We start from the raw sequence: 21170 nt of genomic DNA, 5'->3' as shown, positions 1-21170 counted from the left end.
AACACGCGTCCTTTTTGTTACATGTACCGAAATAGGTAGCGATATCTTTCAAGGTATATGCAGACTTTCTTTCTTCCAGGAAATTTTTCAATCGTTCAATTTAACAAATCAAGCTCTTACCTATCGATCTCACTTCACCAGGAGGATCTCAGAAATGAAAAACATTTCGGGAACATTTTTGTAAGAAATATGACAGAAAAACGATGGTCTCGAACGAATAACCTGAGGTGAATTGGAGTTGCAGTCACAGATTCCTATGTAGGTGTAGGTACTTATACATTATACATATAGATTCTTATTGAACATTGAAAGAAGTCTCTTTTGAATCTTTAATTCTCTTGCAGTCAAAATCTTATTTCTCTCTTATTTCTTCCCTACATTCTCTTTTACTTGAATATTCTGATAGAATACTGTCTCAATACAATTTCGTTACTATATTCACACGTTATATGTATACTTGTATACAATACATACACAACTTATATGTATAATCGATCCAAGGAAAGTGTTCCCGACTATAAACTTATTAACGAGTTTATAGTGACAATTCTACACTGTAGTTCATAAAGCTAAACTGTAACTGACAATGGCAGTGCAAGAAGTCTTCGCATCTTCAAATCTCATATACCCAACATCTTATCAAAACATTTTTCTCGTTTGCTCGATTTTTTCTCTACATCGTTCTTCGAATAAATTACTGTACTTTATGTCTTCTTATAAGGTCACTGGGATACTCACTATAAGAAGACCATAACGTGCTACCAGTATACAAGTTGAATTCATCGTCAAAACTGGGTCCCTTCTGACACTACATTACAATATGAACTTGTCAGAAGTCTGTATGTCTATACGAAGAAATCATTGTAGTTCATAAACTGGATAAATATTCTCCATTCGCAACCACAAGACATAACTTTCGGTATATTATTATACACTGTTACTCAAAAGTTTGGAGTATCCTTCATTATTGAAAAAAATACATCTTCTTACATAGACAGTTATTTCGTCAGAGCTATTGCACTTTTACACTAAAATAGTATTACACAAATATGATTTAAGATTGTTAAGAATTGTATTTTCTCGAAAACTTCAAATATTGTAATGTGATTTCATAGTTCAATTTTAGCAATCAATTATTCAATTGATTTTATCTTCATATCTTACAAGCAATTAAAAACTTAATTCTCACAACACAACATTGAAACCGTAGTGTGTAATTATGAAAACAAAAGAATAATTTTATTACGAAAAAATATTTTTCTAAAAAAAGAAAAACAAAATGTACTGTAATTTCAACTTTTACTTTTAATTGTAAGTAAATAGGTTTTTCTTACAACGACAATATTGTTATATGTACGTACATAATATTCTCAATATTAGAGCTATTTACTTGAAACACAACATCATTTGTAGTGAAGTCACAGTATACTCCAGACTGTTCAGTAACATTGTATGGACGTACGTAGTTAGATATCAGGGTGGGACAATTTTATCCCATCTCATCCAGTAAGGGAAGAGTATTTCATGAACCTTAAAAGTAACAACTTTGGGTCACAAAGTGCGGTCTACCCTAGATCACTAAAAATATATCAAAATATATATATATATATATATATCAAAAGTGTGATGTATTTGAGGTTTCCTACCACCCCTTAAAATATTGGAACGTATACATGTTACACCCTGTGTACATATGCACGTTGTTAGATGTAGGGTGGGACAGTTTCACCCTGTCTCACTCTACGCCCATGTAGGTTGACCTTAGGCGCAGGATAACGGCAACTGGTGCAGCTAAGACGCGATAAAAGTGATGATGGTCCCTGACAAGGGGCGAGCCGCGATAAAGACGAGGCATGTGACGGTGGTCGTAGATCGCATGAACGGCAGAAAGATGCAGTGATCGATCAGTGACTAGTGGATCGACTGGAGGACAATGCATCATTCTGGAGGTACTGGTTACGGGACCGGACCCCAGGAGCGAGTGCACCAGGCTTCGCGAACTGGTAGCCAGCCTGACAAGTGTCCATATGAAAGCTACCAGGCACAAATACCAGACTGCTGTGCAGCTGCGGCCGCAGTGCAGGATCCGTATCCACGACCACCGAGCGGATATGACGCAAGGTGCTATGATGACTGTCACCGCAGGGCTCCCTATCAGGAGGATACCTACTCTCAGGTATGCAACTTCATTCTGCTGTCCCAATGATCTCTATTATTCATTTTTATTTCTCACTCTGAATTTAAAAAGCACAAACACTTTCACAATTATTTTACTTTCACTGTATTTCACTAATTCGCGACCTGTCTCTAGAATGATATGTTGGGATTTAGGAGTTTAACAAAATTTTTAATACAAATATATAGAGACTTAAGAAATCTTACCTAACGGGTTGAGTTGTTTTTCAGTAATTGCTGTTTTAATCGTTTGAATTTAACGTTTTAATACTTTGCGATCTTAAGGCGGACTATGCCCAAGAAAACATTTTTTCCAGTCTGGGTGTAATTCGGGCTATGCAGAGTACACATAATAATTTAGTTACACAATCAGCAATACAATATGATAATTATTTTCTTGTGGATCAGAAATGTGTGAAATAAATTTTTATGTATTGCAGAAGGAGTTATTAAAGAAAGGAGATAAACTTCATATGACTTATTCGAAGTTTTATTATAACTAGTAGATCACCTAGCTCATTTTTGCGACGGATCTACTATTACTACTAAAGATTATAGATTGCGATAATATTAAGCTAAAAGACTTTATTTCCTATAAAAATAAAAAAGTTCCATCATAGTAACAAAAAATTATACATTTCACAGAATAAACTTTAATTGCTAAGTGTCGTATTGTTCCCTACAAAACAATTCTGATCAAAAGGATATTTATGTCTTAGTGCGCCATGACTACAGAGAGATAACATACATGAGGATTTGCCTTAATGTATGTAAATTACAAAACATCAATAATTATAACATCACTGCAGTTTCTAAAAATTGTAGTGTTTCAAAGAATAATTTCAAATTATTAGTATTACTATATGAAACAGCATAATAAAAAGTCGTATGAAAGGAAGAAGAGGAATAAATTGATCGGGTCTCTCACTTTAATCTTACAAAATTAGATTTGTATTATATATAGTTCTCAATGCGCGCGCACTAATGAAATTTAATCTCAACTTGAGGTGCATGTAGGTTTCTTTAATTATTTAATAAAATCATCAGAGTTCGCAATTCCGCGTTTCTCGATTTTAATATTTATAGTTATTGTTATGTTCGAAATGAAATTTCTCGTTTCTACCAGAGAAGGAAGTTAATTAGCGCCGAGAAGGGAAACTTTAAGCCACTGATGATTCAGCAGGAAAGTTTGTTCGACACTCTGATGCCAGCAGTATGAACCATTTCAGTTTAGCTAATTCGAGAACGTTATGTTACGATTCGCAACAACTTTCTAAAAGCGATTAGAATCCCAGAAAAGCTTCTCATTAAGATATAGGTTAAAGTCTTGTACTTAACACGATGGCAGGTCGTTTATATACATACGAGACTGGCTTGTCAGGAAATTATGCGAAAGATTGATGATAGATGCGAATGTTACTCTTCATTGTTTTTCTCACGACTAATTAAATGTTGGTTTATCTAGAGCTGCAAACTGTGAAAATCAATATATTTTGACACCACAAGGTGACAAAACAGAAAATGTAATATATTCCGACGTATATAGAGTCCATAAGTTAAGTGTTTGATTGAAACTTCACATTGATGAAAATTTTAATCACGCTTTTACTATATCTATGCTATTTTTAAAACAATAACCAGAGTTTCAGTCAATCCACAACATCCACGCAGACGATGTTCTGGACGAAAGTTAGTTGTTCTATTCTACTGTGAATACAAATTTTACCGTTACGTTATAAATAGTTTTCCCTAAAAGTGTAGCTAAAGAAATGAAGAAATAGCATTGACAGAATAGAAATATATGTAGTCTAGTGTTTCCTCTTAAGGAGATATTTGCTTGAAGGAGTCCGAAAAATAGAATTTGTTTATTAAAACATCACTGATAATTTTACACCGTTACATGAAATAGTAACAAATATTGACTAAGATAGACGTATTAGTGTGTAGTTATTTCCAAAAATTTGTCCTTACAATTGATGTAGTTACGTTTATTTTCTTCAAGGAAGACTTTACTCTTTTGAAAATGTTAAAATACTTTCATGGAACACATATTTGACATACAAAATGCTCAAAATATAAATATTTCTCTATGTTTGTTAAATATAGTTTGAGGAAGAAAGGGTAAATCAATAGTTTTTTTGTTGAATCTATTGTAAGGTATGGAAATATTGTTGATTCTTTTATAATTATTCTGGTTGGGACGGTAAAGAGATGGATACAGAAGATGTATACTTGTATAATTTGAAACTAGCCACCACAATAATTTATGAGAAATCATATAAACCATTATCAAAAACATTGTTTCAAGAGAAACACTCATTGCCAGCCCTCTACTGTATTGCACCTTTAGGTGATTTTAGTACTTAAATACCGAACTTCAAACTTGTACAACTTTACTCATATTTGCAATTTCTTAAAAATTCTTTTAACAGAATACTCTAGAATTTTCGTATTAACAAAAGATAAAGAAAATAAACAGTCGATTCTTTTGACTCAACTGAAGCGAGTAACTCCTTATCTTTAATCATAATTAGTTAGTGCTTCGCACTCCAAAATACAACAGTTCTTCATTGCCAGTTAGGTCGCTAGAACTTGACTCGAAATGCACTTGAAGAAGGCAAACAGATACAGAGGAAATGTATAACAGTAGGAATAGTTTAATGTAAAAATGCGCAGTACGAAGTGCAACCACGTTAATATTCCCGAGGTCAAAGAAATATGTGGACATCGTTAATTTTAGATGCAACGAAGCGCAGGAGTAGTAATGCTCGCTGAAGCGGGGATCAAAGAAAGTCGGCTGCGCGCATGCACAGCCACAAAATTTGAAAAGCGAAGGAGCTTTCATTGAAACAGAAACCGCACAGCGGAGAGAAATAGAACCGTACGAAGTGCATTGTACAGGTATTATCAAAGCAATATTTATTTTTCGAAGTAATCAGCACAATTATTTGCAATCTCCTTTTCAATTGTTTCATAAAAAGAGAAGAAACTGAAACAAAGTGAAATTATTGATGTATCTCATCACATACGTTGAACATTTAAATGTCCCGTATTTGTGTTTCATCAAACTAACCTAGATCCTGATAACAGAATATTCAATAATTCCAAGGGGTTTTAATGTTGTAGGTATATGATTCTTTCAGGAACAATGAAATACTTCAGAATTGTCAATTTATATACAACAGGAAACTATTGAAAAATATCCAAGAAGTTGCAGACTATTCCATAAGTAATGCAATTAGTACTGTAATTTGCCAGCAAGTATTTATTGTTATGAAAGAAGGATTAGGAAATTAATAGACAGATAAGAAATTACTGTAAAAATTTAAAAAAAAAGTATAAATATACATTTTATCTCGTCCTTTAAAAATGAAATATTTATTATTTGTATTTATATTATTTATAGGACTTTACGTTTAATTCTTATACAACTTCCCTAATTTTAATCAAACTTGATAAGTTTTGTAGAGCAGCCAAGAATATTCGATATGTAATTTCTTTATCGGCTATTATCCATGGTAACGTTTAAGCTACCATGGATAAAATTTCAGCCTACATGTAGGCAAACGTAACGACTAATAACACTACTTGTTTAGATATTCTGACTACTTGTTTAGATTATTCAAAGTAGTATCGTAAAATAGATCAGTTTTGTCACATATTTTGTTATATACATAAAAGCAAAATCAGGACTATCCTAATGATAACTTGTAAAGGTTAAAGGAGGTGAGAACCGCCCCCATTCCGCATAGTTGGACATGGAAAACATATTTGATCTAATATCTAAAAATTTGTTGAGTGTAGAAAAAAAGTTTAAATTCGATGACGAATCCATTAAATCCAACATATATTAAAAGTGGTACACTTTTACCGAGTAAAATATCAATTAATTTTTTCGTATACTTTTTTAAGGGGTGTCGTAGACCTAACCATAGACTACAAAAGGATTAACTAACACTTTATTCGACAAATGATAAGAAATATGTCACTTTTTGTATGTTTATTAAACCAAGTACAAGTAAATTTATCGTTCAAAAATTTCAAACTATTTTTTTACACTACATAAATATTGAGACGGTAGATCACACATGTTTTTCATTTCTAGCTAAGCGGCAGTTTTTACCTTTTCAACATCAGTAGCAGCTGATAAAAAATACGTATCGAGTACTCTCAGCTACTCTACGAACATGGCAAGTTTCATAAAAATCGGAATCTGTCCCTGTATGTATAAAAGCATGTTCCTTTGTACAGGATCTAACTAATAAAACAATAAAATTACAATTAGCTACATAGACAACGAAGATATTTCTGGTGGACAAAGTTTTTGCCTCACCCTGTATAATAATATATAGATATATGTACATAGGGTGTTTCCAAATATGTGGGATATTTTTAGAGGTTAGACTCTACGTACGTAGAGACAATGCAGAAAGTTTATGTGCACATATGTCCAGAAACGTATAGTTCTTTAGTTATACGCTATTTTATATTGCGTAAAAGACTGGCCTACTTTTTGTCTGTACAGTGTGCTGTCCTCTTTAAGGTTCTACTAGGCCCAGAGATATTCCGGCTCCATGAATGAGTGGCCCACAGTCATGAATCTCAAGTCTCGTTCAAATTAGTCAAGTTACTTGCATTCAAGTGGCTTGAATTGAAAAGTAACTTGAACTCAAGCTTTCATTTAAAAATAATAAAAATCGCGTGGGAAAAGGTGGTGCATGCTGGTTATTGGTTTATATATTTTTCAAATAAGACATGCACTTGACAAATTTCTTAATGTTCACATGTTTGTCGATTTGCTTGAAATTCGCCCTGTATGCTTTAGTATACATTTTGGTATACATAAATCAATGTGTATTTCAAAGCAAGGAAAAGTTGAAAGGACACCAATTTCACTTATAAAGGATATATCAAATCAGCATGTACACCTACATATTCTTTTGAGTACCTCGCCACGCTCGTTGCGTTAAAACCGAGGGAATCAGACTTAGCATAGCGACACATGCACACCAAAAACTTGTAAAGACCTTTTATTGTAACAATATATACATTTTAATTAAGTTATCACAGTTTAATTTCTTCAACTCAAATGCGATCCTCCAGAAAAGATGATCTCACAAAAAAGACACTTTTACCGCTCGAAGTGTACTCGAATTATTATCCTATCCCACAGTGGATACCAGCATTAGCCATACATCGGTTTCTCCACACTCTTATTATTGTTTAAAAATCAAGTTAGCTATACGTCGGTTCGTCTGCAATAGTTAAAGACCTTCGCCCTGGGTCCGTAACATTATAAAGCTTTAAAGTTCGAATTATTCTAGTGTTCAAATATTAATGGAAGTCACTCTAATAACACTGCCTTTATCTCACGTACCAATTCAAGAGCAGTCATCGAAGCTCGTTCATCCAGTGGAAAGCATCAGAATCCGTGAGTTTCAGCCTAGTTCATTTGAGTTTCTGCAGATTCGGCTTGGCTTCCAGTAGCTATTATGGGTTTTCGGTTGCCGAAAATTGATTCGACCCGTGCATACTTTAAGTTCGAAGTTTTACTGCGCGTATATCTGGCCGGTATCGATTTGGCCCAGTTTCTCGTTTCCTCGCCATATTTTAGGATTTCAGCGAGCGCACACGAGCGGGGGAAAGAACGGAGGAAAGAGAGGAGCTAAGAGAAAATGAAAGTGAGCTGGAAAATGTTACAGTAGTAAATAAATCATCCCTATTCTTCACAAATAAGGCTGAAAATAGCAGCGCCTTTCATGTCGCTTGCTACTGACATGATTGCGATATATGATTTTAGAATTTAAACTCAAGTTGCTAGAACGAAGGCTGATTTTAAAAACGAGTTTTCTATACTCTTTAGACTCCTAACTGGTTCCGAGGAGCGAGCTTTTATCGCAACAATACTGTATCACGTACAAATTTGGAAATATAGTAGGACCTTGGTTTACTTAACCAGCAACATTCTGATACCTACATTAATCACTTTTAGTGGATTATTAAATTTAGATACATCTTACAATTAGCTTAAGTCTTAATCGAAGAACTGTGCTCTGATTGATAGTATACCAAGTAGACATAATACAATGGTGGACAAAAGACAGTTCCAAATTGTTTAGGCACATACATATATGAATGTTAATTACTTTTATACTAGATATTTTATTTCATAATTATTACATTTTTTCGTGTAGCTCGCCAGTTAAATTTTCTTTTGGCTGTCATTGTAACTTTGAATTAAGAAGCGTAATAAGAATAATTGGAACTCTGTTATTTGAGGTTTTACTGTGCTTCCACTTTGCATTTGAGAGATTCGATGAGATTTGTAGACTTTCGTAGAGTTGCATAGTTAATATCTTGGAAGGGTTCTTTGAAAGCGCTTAATTAGCTCTGTTCAATACCAGGGAGTATCTAGCTTCTCAGTTCTGTGGAACCTTTTTTACCTTCTCAGTTCTGTGGAACCTTTTTTAACTTCTCAGTTCTTTGTACCTCTAGTCATTCACAATCAGTTTAAGGTATCTTTTAGTGCATTACATCGAGAAGGTACCTGTGCACAGTGCTTCTGAATTTTTATCATTCTTTTTTATGTATAGTTTATTGCGTTTTTCTCACGTTTCGCATATTTGTAAAATGACCTAACATTCTCACAATACTGTTTACTGGACCTCGATTAAAAAACTTAATATGAGAATTGTTTATGACGTACTCAGTCGATATTTAATTTTATCATTTGTAGTAGATTACTATTAAATTATATTTTAACAAAATCGGACATTTACACTTTAGGATGTTTCCTTTTTTGTTTGAAATCATGGAGGAAAACATTTTGGAAACAGCTAGGAAGGAAATTAGCCGCAAACAATATTGAAAGGCGAATGGTATAATTTGAAAATAATGACATTGCTATTCATAAACACGTAGCAGTTGAGATAGAAATAAATGGAAGGAAAATAAATAAGAAAGCAGACATAAAAACTAGTATAAATAGGGAATGATAATAAATATTATTATCATTATTAATCGTATTATATGTAATAATTATCGAAACCAGGTTTGTAAACCATATTCAACGAAAGAAACTAAAATTTTATGCACAAGATGAGATATCAATCATGATAGATAAGTAAATCTTTCAGTAATATGTGAAAGTATGAGTCCCTGTTTTCTACATTTGTGTTATAATAACATTCATTCAAAAAATAAAATGAGTTATTAGTTTGATAGAATAATAAAATATAAAAAAATAGTACATGGAAGCATTGGTGGAGATAACGTAAGCTTAACTGTGAAAGAAATGCAACCAGTTGACAGGCAACACCGCGACGTCCGGGTCAGAATTGTTTCCCTTAATTATTATGTATTGTAACATTGTTAAATAGTAGTGTCTATATATAATACATATGTCGAGACACATTCAAGTACGATGAAATATTTACATGCATATGTTATAAAAAATTGTAGAAGCTTTATAACCATCGTAATACATAATTAACGCATAACAATAGGTTTTGTAACAAATACTATGGAACTTATTAAGCAGTCAGACAACTTTTTTATAGTTATCAGAAGTACCCGACTGAAGAATCACTGCCATTGCACAAGAAATATAGGGACGGGTTTATGTCAATAATGCGTTGAAATATTTTCCGTAAACCGTAAAGGTCTTACTTACAATTTTACAAGGTTTTTGCAGAACATAGTCGTCAACTAAAACCATACATATACATATATATTGCATAAAAAATAAAAATTAGGTACATAACAGTTTACATATCAGTCAATAGCAAATAACAATCAGTAAGTGAAATTAAGAAAAGAAAAAATTGTCACAATTTTTTTAATAGCATATTTGGGCCTGATGACTTTTACAAACGTTTTCAATATCTGGTCTTATGTGTGAACTAGCTGTTCTCATTTCCACTTCCATATTTGTCAGTCTTTCACGTTTCTTTGCCTTAATGTTCGTTAATGTTGAAAAACCAAGCTCGCATAAGTACGATTTTGAAAATTGTAACAAAATTTTAATCGCTTTTTCAGAAATAGTTTTAAACTCGGTCTGAACAGAACTCTAAAATTCTTCAACTGTTATTTCGGAAGATTTCATTTTGAGCGGACGTTCTGTTGACAACGTAACGAATTTTTCTTCTTACATCGAAAACTTATAATTTGATGTGTTGACTGCAGAGAATGGATTTTGTATCCAATCATAATTTTCGATATTGAGATAAATTTCGATATATGCAGGAAAGTATTTCGCAATTTTTTCTTCTAATACTGCTAAATGTTGTGTTATAATAGAAATTATTTCATTGATTTTGTTAGTTTGGACTGAAAAAAACATGTTCACTGTCCTTTTTTGAATTATACGCGTTCTTCAAAGTAGTATTTTTTTTTTTTTTTTAATGTTGACTTTGTCAATGGATGTTAGAATATTTTCGTTTTTACTTTGCATACCAGTATTCGCGTTACTTAAATAATTGAAAATATCAGCTAAATATGCCATTTCAGTACATCAAATATCGTTTGTAAGAAAAGTTTTAAAAATATCGTTCCCTTCGTTTCGGGAAAGTGTTGACAATTCACCCTTAAGTTCCAAAATTTGGTTGAGCACTTTATCTCGCAAGAACCACCTCACCTTAATATGTAAAAGTAAAAATTTATGCTTAGCTTCCATACATGCACAGGGGGTTTCAAATAGGCGTGTTTGTAACGGTCGCGATTTGATGTTGTTTACCATATTTACAATTTGGTCTAATACGGATTTTAATGCCGTAGTTAATGTTTTTGAGACAAGTGATTCTCGGTGTGAAAAACAGTGTGTAAATATGATATTAGGATTTTTCTTCTTCGCAAAAGTAATAAATCTTTTAATAGAACTAACCATTGAAGGAGTACCATCACTACAGATTCCTATACATTGGTCCCACGTTATATCAAAACCTAAATATGACGAAATGGAGTCAAAAATATCCTGTCCTACTGAGCTTTCGATGAGTTGTCTACAGCATAAAAATGAAACGAACGCATTATTATTTTATATACGTGAGTTATACCGCTGTCATCAGTGGCTTATCAATAACTGTTTTCACAGTATCATCCGACATATGTATAATTCTCTTTTTTATTATATTATTATTGATATTGCTTGTACTTGCACTAGCACTATCAGCGTCAGAATCATATTTTCGTTTTAGAAATTTGTCCACTTTGCAGTGTCGAATAATTATTTTTAATAAAAAACACGTCCGTACACTTCGATTGTTGTCATTCAACTGTTTGCACACAGGCTTCGCCCATACATTATAGAAATCAATAAAAGCCAACATAAGCACATAAGTACAAGTAAAGACGATAAAACTAAAAACAATTGCTTTTGCTTTTCCGTTATTTTTTTGTCTTAATAACTGTTTTAATTTTTCACGTATTTTCAAATTTTGGCAGAACACTTTCTCTAAGTGCACAGAGAACCAGTGTTTCACGAACACCGGTTAAGAATCACTGGTCTAATCTATTCTAGTCGAAAGTCTAAGTTCGAATCGTATTCCTTTGATTTTCGAAAGAAGACACTTCAGGCGTGGCGAATGATTGGCCCCTAGTTCGGTGGATCTATTCTATCTTTGAGAGCAAGTGTATTTCTCTCTCATTGTCCCAATAAAATAGATTCCTTTGCATACTTCGCATCATATGTATCAATAACTCGAAATTATTTCCCTTTTATATTGAAAGGAAGTGGCACCTACATTTTTTATTGTTTTTAAACGAAAATTAGTTTCTCTCTAGAGTAGTATTGCTAAAATTGGTATCATAATGAATTGTTAAAGGTGACGTGGTATTGCGGCCTAGCTAAACGTACAGTGTGGACTGTGTTATTATGGCCTGGTGTCAATACATTACTGCTGTATCATTTGTCTTGAAGGAGAACTAATAATACTTTTACTACTTCAGGTTTATTCTGTACAAATTAAAGAAAAGAAATAAGGGAGCGCCTATGATGAAATGACAATTTTGGAGAACAAGATCTTTGTATCTGTAATGACTAAAATGTGTTATTAACTAAGATGTTCGGTTATTTCTATTTAATTTTTTTACGTTAATGTAAACCAATAACTAAAACTAACCTAACTATAACTTTTCATAGTTATATTTTTTACATTTAACTGTTATGTACTATTCAAATAAGTTTCATATCGGAATCTTAATACATTTATATTTGCCGGATGAAAGAACATAATATGCATCGTCGTACAGAGGTATACTGACTCAGCTGTCCGCCATTCATTCTGTGCGATGTGTATTTTCCGCTTTACCCAATAGAATTCGGTACCCTATACAGTTACTATGACAACGACATTAGTCAAACCCATTTAGACAGAGTAAGATTAAGAATCGACAAAGACAAGGAATAGGTCTGGGACTCCATCACTCAGTTATCGAAGAATATTGGTTAAGTCGCAAAGAGTAGAGAAATGTACCGCGTGGGAGAAGTGAGTACCAGAAATGAGTCGGAACGCGGCAACATCGCAAATAAGCCGCTCCCAGCTCAGGTGTCTTCTTTCGAAAATCAAACTGTAATATAATCATAAATGTAACATATGTAAATTTATTCTTGATACTTTAGGAACTAAAACCTTTAAACGTTCACTCATCATTTATAATACGTTTGACATGCACTGTTATTCAAAAATCTGAAGCATGTTATGATTTTGAAACAAATAAGATTTTGCTTAAATAAATAAATATTTTGTGGAAAATATTCTTCTATAATAATGAAACTGTACTTAAGAACAGTTATATTATATTCATTACTTAGAAAAATAATGAAAAGCATGTGGAAATGTCTTCTTACAAAAGAATTTTCATTTTCTCTGTATGACGATATAATAGAACTCAACAAGCGGTTAATTTTTTTTTTCAATTTTTTATTTAGTTGTATAAATTTAACCCTCGAACGGCGGATGATTTTAGTTTTGACAATGTGCAGGGCACATATTGGGTCCAAATGGACTCGGCATTTGCCATGCAAGTGTTAAAGTAGAAACAATTGAATAGTTGGTTACAGAAAATGAATTTTAATACTAAATCGCGAAACCAACAATATCAGAATGGGTCTAAATAAAATGATGCAATTAACAAACATGAATATTCTATTTCATTCGCGATTACGTATCGAGTAGTACTGAAAGAAGTCCCACGGAACGCGAAACAACAGGGAGAAGTGGAATTATTTGATGAAATTAATGTGTGCTACCGCTTCGCTCAATAATATACTACAGCCAAACAAGTGTGTGAAACGAGACGTATCCTATTCCACTATGACTAATCAGATCCCTCTTTCTTTTGTATGACTTCTTCCCAGCTGTACATATCACAGTAAACAGTACGGTGATGAGAAATCTAGTGGGACGATGTACATAGGACAAAAGAGGTATTTCGTTGACTTTGCATGGTCCTGTATGTGTTTCCTAATCTCGTAAATGTACTCACATATACATTATGTATTATATATGTGTATATATAATAATATATACAATAATATATATTAAATTCTAACAAGAGTGGATCATAGAAAGAAAATTAACCAAAGCCAATTACGTCCGTATTCCTTTCGCTGAACTTCTTCACATCTCTGCACAGTATCCGAAATTATCGGTGCTGTAATATAAAAGATGAATGTTCGCCACTACGCAATAGGTACTTATTTTATCGCTAGATGATTGTATCGAAATGGTGGTCTTCCGGTAGCATAACTCTTACATTTTTTATGAATATTCGTTATATAGGGTACATAATTAACTTCAGTTTCAGTCGTAATCTGTACTTAGGGGAAGATTGCCAAATTTAAACCAGCGCGCAATATTTCAAGTAAGGTACTGTGTTCCACTCAAGAGATGATCTCCGGGATGGCACATGGGCAAGAAGGGTTTCTGGGCCTACATTGTGTGTGTGGCTGCCATGGCGAATCGTATGCGAGAACCGAAAATATATGTGAGACTGGGGATCTCCTCTTCCATTCTGACCAATTAGACCTGCATACCTTTCGGGAATCATCTCTTCAACGGAGCACAGTAGGTGACCCCAATTTCGACACGGCTCTCAAATTCCCCACCCATGAGAAATTCATTAACTTATAATTAAAATCGTAAGTTAACACCAGTGTAAGATTTGTAGAGAGAATGGGTTTCGTTTTACAATGTTTCGACCAAAAATTACAATATGCTAAACGCAACATGTTCGCGTAAGGAGTTTAATATGACTTATACGAATATCTCTGTTTAGTAAGTCTTATTTTATATGCAAATTGGTACTAGGACAGATAATACTTTCAATTTGACCCGTAAACTTTGAAAAAAATTGTCTCTGATCAAGTTAGCAACTCTTTTCGCTATGATATGGCAAAATTGCGTACCCCGGGTATGGAAATTTCGTCAGTTGCAGGCTTTCATTATTTTATTCTAGACTATGATTAAAAATCGTTTTTATGTGTTACGTATGCGTCGCCTACGTAACCTTTTTAACCCTTCTTGAGAACTGGAATGCACTGGACGCATAGGTAAGGACCCCTCGCATGCATCTGTTTTATATAATAATTTCTTGGTGAATCCTAACGAAGATGTTAGATAACGCCTGTGTTCCCACCATTTTTAACAGCCAAATTTTGGGTATGTAAAGGACTGTAGATAAAACTTCGTGGGTTAGTTCTTGAATATTGGTAGAACGTTACCCTATTCGATTTACTAATTGTAAGAACGGGCTTCAATCTCTTTCAAAACAAAACGGTTAACCATACAGTACGTATCAATTGCTGCTAGGCATTATTTTGCTCTGAGATTCCCGCATTTCTCGGTGCGTTAAAACTGAGAGTGGCTTAGCTCCGCGACAATTTCAGATAGCTACTAATTGTAAAAGTCTATTGTCTATTGTTTGCTTAACAACCCAGTTATTAAACTGTAAATTTGAATTACGATTAGTTTATTCAAGAACCAAAAGTCAGCTTTCAAATCTCATTATATCAAACCCAGAATAATATATTCTAGCTGCTCAGAGTGTGTTCTTTAAAACGTAAATATCATGCTTTTATTACCAATCTCAGAGGTACTCTTGTATTTAATGCACAGGCCTATCCTCTGGATCCTTAATGGTACCCCCGTATTTCTAACACGGCCTTATTCACGTTTCCAAACTCCTTGGAGGTACCTCAGTATTTTGGACATGGGCCTGTCCTCGAAACTCTCCCTATACAGTACCTCCATATAATAATATACGGGCTCATCTATAAATTTATCTGATCCTGTGATTCCCTGTGTTAGCCATGCACGAACTGTTCACCGTCAACCATTCGATCTTCTGTAGTACCCCCGTGTCTGTAAGATACGGGCTTATCTGTTAGTAGTTTCTACTAAAAAAGACTAATCTTCGGCAATGCGACCGAACTCCACTCGCCCTTGGCTCGTAACATATGGGTAATAATTTATTATAGGTATCAGATAAGACTCTAAGTTTTATAAAACATACAATAATTTTACTACATATGTATTTAGAAATACTATACAACGTTTTAACTATTAACATGACGAAATTGGGGTCACCTACATCATATGGGCGTTCGGAATCAAAATCATAACGTTTAAACTAATTAATTTTCGACTTGTAATCTTCAATAGTATTTAAAAGATAATACAGTGTTGTATTGATTGATGCATAAAAAATGTGTAGCTTAACTAAGAAAAGATTAAGTGATCTTTATTTTTTATCGAATAAAAAGTTTTTTTCCAATTTTTACTATTTTGTTGTTATACTATAAAATTATAAAATCACTACTTTTGCAATACACCAAGCCAGAAAAAGTTATACCAAGTCAGAGACTAGTCAGCTTTTTGGACGACGCTAGCCTAACAACTTTCTTAAATAAAAACTTCATTCGATTTTGTTTAAAAAAGTGTTGTTAATTCCAACCACACGGAATCCAACAAATCTATATCTTATTTGAAGGAATCAAAGAAAAAAATATGATGGAGCGCATAAAATGTTGCATTTGGGTTTATACACTATACAGAGATAACTATAAAGCTAAAAAAATACTATTACATAGATTATTGATCATTACTATGAGATTTTACAAACTAGGTGTGCTTATATCTATGTAGTATTTTTTGTAAACTTGTTCTTAACAAAATTTTAACTGCACCACTCTGATGGTGCAACTTAAAAAATCAAAGGTCCATTCTAGAAAATTGGTTGGTTTCACTGAAGGATTTGAATGAAGGATGCTCTAAACTTTTAAACGAAGAGTGTTCTATGAATAGAACAGTTTTAAAAGATTGAGGATACGTAGATATATTAAATTTTAAATGCCTATTAGTTATTTAAAATATGTTTGGTATAGTAGCAGACTTTTAAAAAATTGAAAATACATTATTTTTTTATAAAGCTTGAAGGAGATGCATGTGTGCCAGTAGAACAGTTTTTAATGATGGAAATATTGATGGTGAAAGAGACGCAACAGATCGATAACGAGGCTCTGAAATGTTTCGTTGTCTGTTGGTGCTGAAGTGACTGGTCATCGAGCTGGTCATTCTCTTTTCCCTTCGTTGTCTTTCCGTTAGCATTCCTAAAAACTACTTCGAAGAGACAAAATGGTGCCTTTGTTTCAGAAAATCACGGTTCGATGTACCATTAGATATCTCGTGTATTGAGATAAACAAAGGGGTAATTTGCAAATCCTTCATTATTAAAATTCATTATTACTGACTTCATGTAATTTTCTATACTGAAACGAATTCAATTTTAATATCTACTAACTTTACACATTAATTTATCAATATTTTTAATTATTAATTTATTTTCCACAGAATTTGTGAGTATGTAAAATGGTATTAAATATGGTTTTCAAAATAACAAAGAATTGGATTTAAACAATTGTTACATATACAGATGTAATAAATATTGAATTCATATAGAGGTGATCATTTTGTCGAATTATTATCCCTTGTATAAATAAAAAGCTCACACTAGACATGTAGGTGCTATGTTACAATGTACCATAATTATGATTGTAATCTAAGTACTAAGTACATGTATCTTGTACAGATGTATTGGAAAGAAAATATAGTGGATGATTCAGTGAGAACATTCTGATAAACTCCAAATGATAAATGAATTTGTAGCTTCCACAATTAAAGAAGTAGAGAAGTCACGTGACTTCACGAGATTGACAGGTTGGTACCTGCTGTTACAGTTTTTTACAGGACCAGTATTACCTACAGACACGCGGCTATCTAATGAAAGCGAGATGGAATCACTCTATGATTCCAAGTTGGGAATGTGATTTACGTAAGGAATGACCAGCGGGATAAGAAAACGACACGATTGCTTTGATTAATGATGTATTTTCTGTGACTCCGTAGAACTGGCTGGTTCGACCCTATGTGTTCCTCTCAAAATTCAATCATCCGTTTCCGCATACGCACATACACACACGGGCAAACGTACGGAATCGGCATCAGACCTTGATGTGTGGCGAATGTCTCTGCGCGACGGCGGTCCTGAATCCTGAGTCCTGAGACAACAACACATTTCCCTTACACTTACAAGATAGGGTTTTTAGGTCTCCGACTCCGATTGTTTTGTTTCCTATATGTTATAGAGGACCAAAAAATAGGAGATACGTGTTTTTTTATATTCACCCATTTTCATATTTATGAGGCGAGACTACCACTCGAAGTTAATAAGATGAAATACGAGAAATAACTTAAGTCAGTTAAAAACTTATTATCAGACTTGATATAAATTTAATTTCTGGCATATCTGGGTGGGTGAATAATGTCCTTGTTGTCAGTCACCCTTATAACGCGGTAAACTACCCCTAATCGTTTAAATACACATTTAAGACGTGAAATCTGCAAGAAGATTCTTAAAATCTGTAAGAAATCTTAGATTTTGTACAAATAAATTATTGCATGATAAATTTCTGGTTTTATTACCTCCAACTCTGACTAAGGGATACCCTAACCTTGATTGGTGAACCACATTTGTCTTACTAGCAGCCGATCAAATTCAAGTAAAGATCTTTTCTTGAAAATCGAGTTCTGCATAGGTATTTCATCAATAAAAATAACATTTAAAAAGAAATATATTTAGTTATTGTTAAAAATATAAGTTGAAATTAAAATACTGTAAGAAATAAAAAAAATGTGAAGGAATCAAGTACCTGTGAAATGACACTTGTTTTCGTTCGTATGGAATACACATAGCTGGATATCTTTCATTTTTGGAACGTTATCAAATTACGCGTTATTTCTGGCAAGACGTTGTTATTCTCTTCCTCGAAAACGCGTTCTCTAGTCACAACCGAGTACTTGACATGTTAACAGAAGTAATTCTGCTATTTTAGTTATTAAAAATGATTATTAATCAAATAAATGTGTTGAATTTGTTATTAGCAACATTCCAAACAATGTACTTGATTGAAACTCCCACAACAAGGGAAGAAATTCAATTGAAGGAGTCTACAGAAAAAATTATGCTTGGTAGCATACTGGAACTTAATCCAATTTAAATTTCGGAAGAGCCTTCATTGGATTTTCTAGATCAATTTAAAGAGTGTGAAGTTGAAGCTGTTGATTGATCTGAAGGAACATATACAGGAGCTTGTTCACAGCGTGATGATGTTGATATTGACTATAAACGGAGAGCTGTTGCATTCTGGGAAAGTGGAGAAAAAAGACGTAAACTTAATACAGTTCAACATAATTTTAAACTTGTTTCTTACGAACGGCAATGACATCGATGGGCTAATCAGACCGAAGGAGGAGAAACCAAACAAGAAAAATTAGCAAATGTTTCCGCGCATGTAATAAATAATTTCAAGAAGGCTATTGTTATCTGCTATATCTTACACGGCAGAAATATTCAAGAACGGATATTGAAAGCATATGCAGAGCAGAATAATAATAATAACGAATTTGTAGTTTCCAGAACATGGTTACCTAATTTTGAAAAAGCTAATCGTATTGTTTCACGAAAAGGAACTAAATTTGTTACACGAAAGGCAATAGAAGATGATGTAGTTTTGAAAACTAAGGCTGCAGATTCTGTTAATGTGGTAAAGGCACTGATCACAACATATGGATCAGAAAATGCATACAGTTCAGACCGAAGTGGATTTCAGTTAAAAATACATTATGGATCAAGCTTACAACTGGAAGGCGTGAAAAAAGTAGAATGTGTCGTGCAATCTGTATCTTCAACGTCACATAGTTATACAATACAATCAACGGTAACTGCTGATGGAAGATTGTTGTCGCCCCTCTTTATGGTCTTACAGGAAGTAAGCGGACAATTTGGATCAACAGTTCAGAAAACATTACTCAAGCTGATAAACGTGTACGTGACTGCATCAAAGTCTGGGAAACTCACTTCAGGTAATGAAGTATTTTGCAATTATCTTAATTAAGATATTTTTTAATATAATTAATATATACATATATATATATATATATATATATATATATATATATATAATTAATATATACATAATTAATGCGGATGTTATTTTAATATTGTAACTCATTTCAAAATCTGGTTGCAAGTGATATTTTTTCCTGAAACTGGAACCACAAGTGTGTTATTATTAGACTCTTGGAGTGGACACTGTGAACAAGATGTATATGATGCAAAACAAGTCGGCAAAAAAATTGCAATGCAAACTATTCCAAAAGGTACCACTAGACGAATCCAGCCCCTAGATGTTGACGGATTTAGGGTGTGGAAGAATTATGTTAGGCGGTTCTCCGACGATGTACTGTTACATGACTACGACGTTAACCATCTTTTAAAGAACAATATTATTAAATTACAATGACTTCTACACAATTAGATGTCTTCACCAAAATATCAAAATCTATTTCAGTATGCTTAGTATAAAAGTGGATACATAGAAAATAAATTAGGAGATTTTGAGAATCCTGTAGAGTTTGTTTTCGAACAGAATACGCAGATGAAGTATGCACTGTGTGATAATACACCGATAGTTCGATGCTCCTGATGTAGAAAATCATTTTGTTTTAAACATTTTTATCATAAATACCACTTCTGCGACTAATATGAATCATAGGATTTCCAGTATACACTTAAAATGAATCATTTTGTTAACTGTATATGTACATTCTGCAAGCAATTCAGAATAAAACATATAATAAAATACTTAATGATGTTTATTGTTTACAGTTCTGTAACTGTGCTCTTGAGAATTATATTCTGAATAAGAGAGACTGTATCTAACAATCATTATCATTTGGAATTCAATTTTCAAGAAATAGTCTTTACTTGAATTTGATCGGCTGCTAGTAAGACAAATGTAGCTCACCAATGAAGAGTGGTGTACTCCTCAGTAAAGGTCGGACGTAATAAAACCAGAAATTTGTTATCATACAATAATTTATTAGTATAGAATCCAAGGTTTCGTACAGATTTTAAGAATCTTCTTGCGGGATTCACGTCTTAAATGTGCATTTAAACGATTAGAGGTAGTTTACCGCGTTATAAGAGTGACTAACAACAAGGGCATTATTCACCCACCCAGATATGCCACAAATTAAATTTATATCAAGTCTGATAAGATGTAATAAGAGAAATATCTTAAATTAGTTAAAAAATTGTTATCGGCGTTGAGTGGTAGACTCACCCCATAAATTTGAAAACGGGCCAATATAAAAAAAACGCGTATCTCTTACTTTTTGGTTTTCTATAACATATCTGAAAAATAAAACAATTTGAGGCGGGCAGCTGAAAACCCTTCCTTATTAAAAAATTTCATTTTATACGTGAACTCAGCGCATCGGTCAGCTGTGAAAAGTCAGAAGAAAAGGTAAATGTGATGCTTACTCTTTCGCTCTTGAGATGCTGAGATTTAACTGTCCAAGCTCGATCGAAACGCTCTTTTCATTTGCCCAAATATCTTCATTTTTCGATTTGTTGAAAGGAAGCAGTAGAACCTA

The 21170-nt window shown here is 33.2% G+C and overlaps 1 protein-coding gene across 1 annotated transcript in view; it reads left to right on the top strand.

The window, feature by feature from the left end:
- The first annotated feature begins 1846 nt into the window (after positions 1-1846).
- The window catches only part of LOC143179325 (dipeptidase 1), a 418835-nt gene continuing 399511 nt past the window's right edge, over positions 1847-21170 (top strand). The window contains exon 1 of the mRNA XM_076378510.1: positions 1847-2176. Within this exon, the coding sequence (XP_076234625.1) occupies positions 1934-2176 (243 nt within the window). The 5' untranslated portion in view covers positions 1847-1933. The remainder of the gene's footprint in view (positions 2177-21170) is intronic.

The sequence above is a fragment of the Calliopsis andreniformis genome, chromosome 5, assembly GCF_051401765.1.
Source record: "Calliopsis andreniformis isolate RMS-2024a chromosome 5, iyCalAndr_principal, whole genome shotgun sequence".
NCBI lineage: Eukaryota > Metazoa > Arthropoda > Insecta > Hymenoptera > Andrenidae > Calliopsis > Calliopsis andreniformis.
The sequence above is the reverse complement of the archived record's forward strand: the minus strand, read 5'-3'. Positions and strand labels throughout refer to the sequence as shown.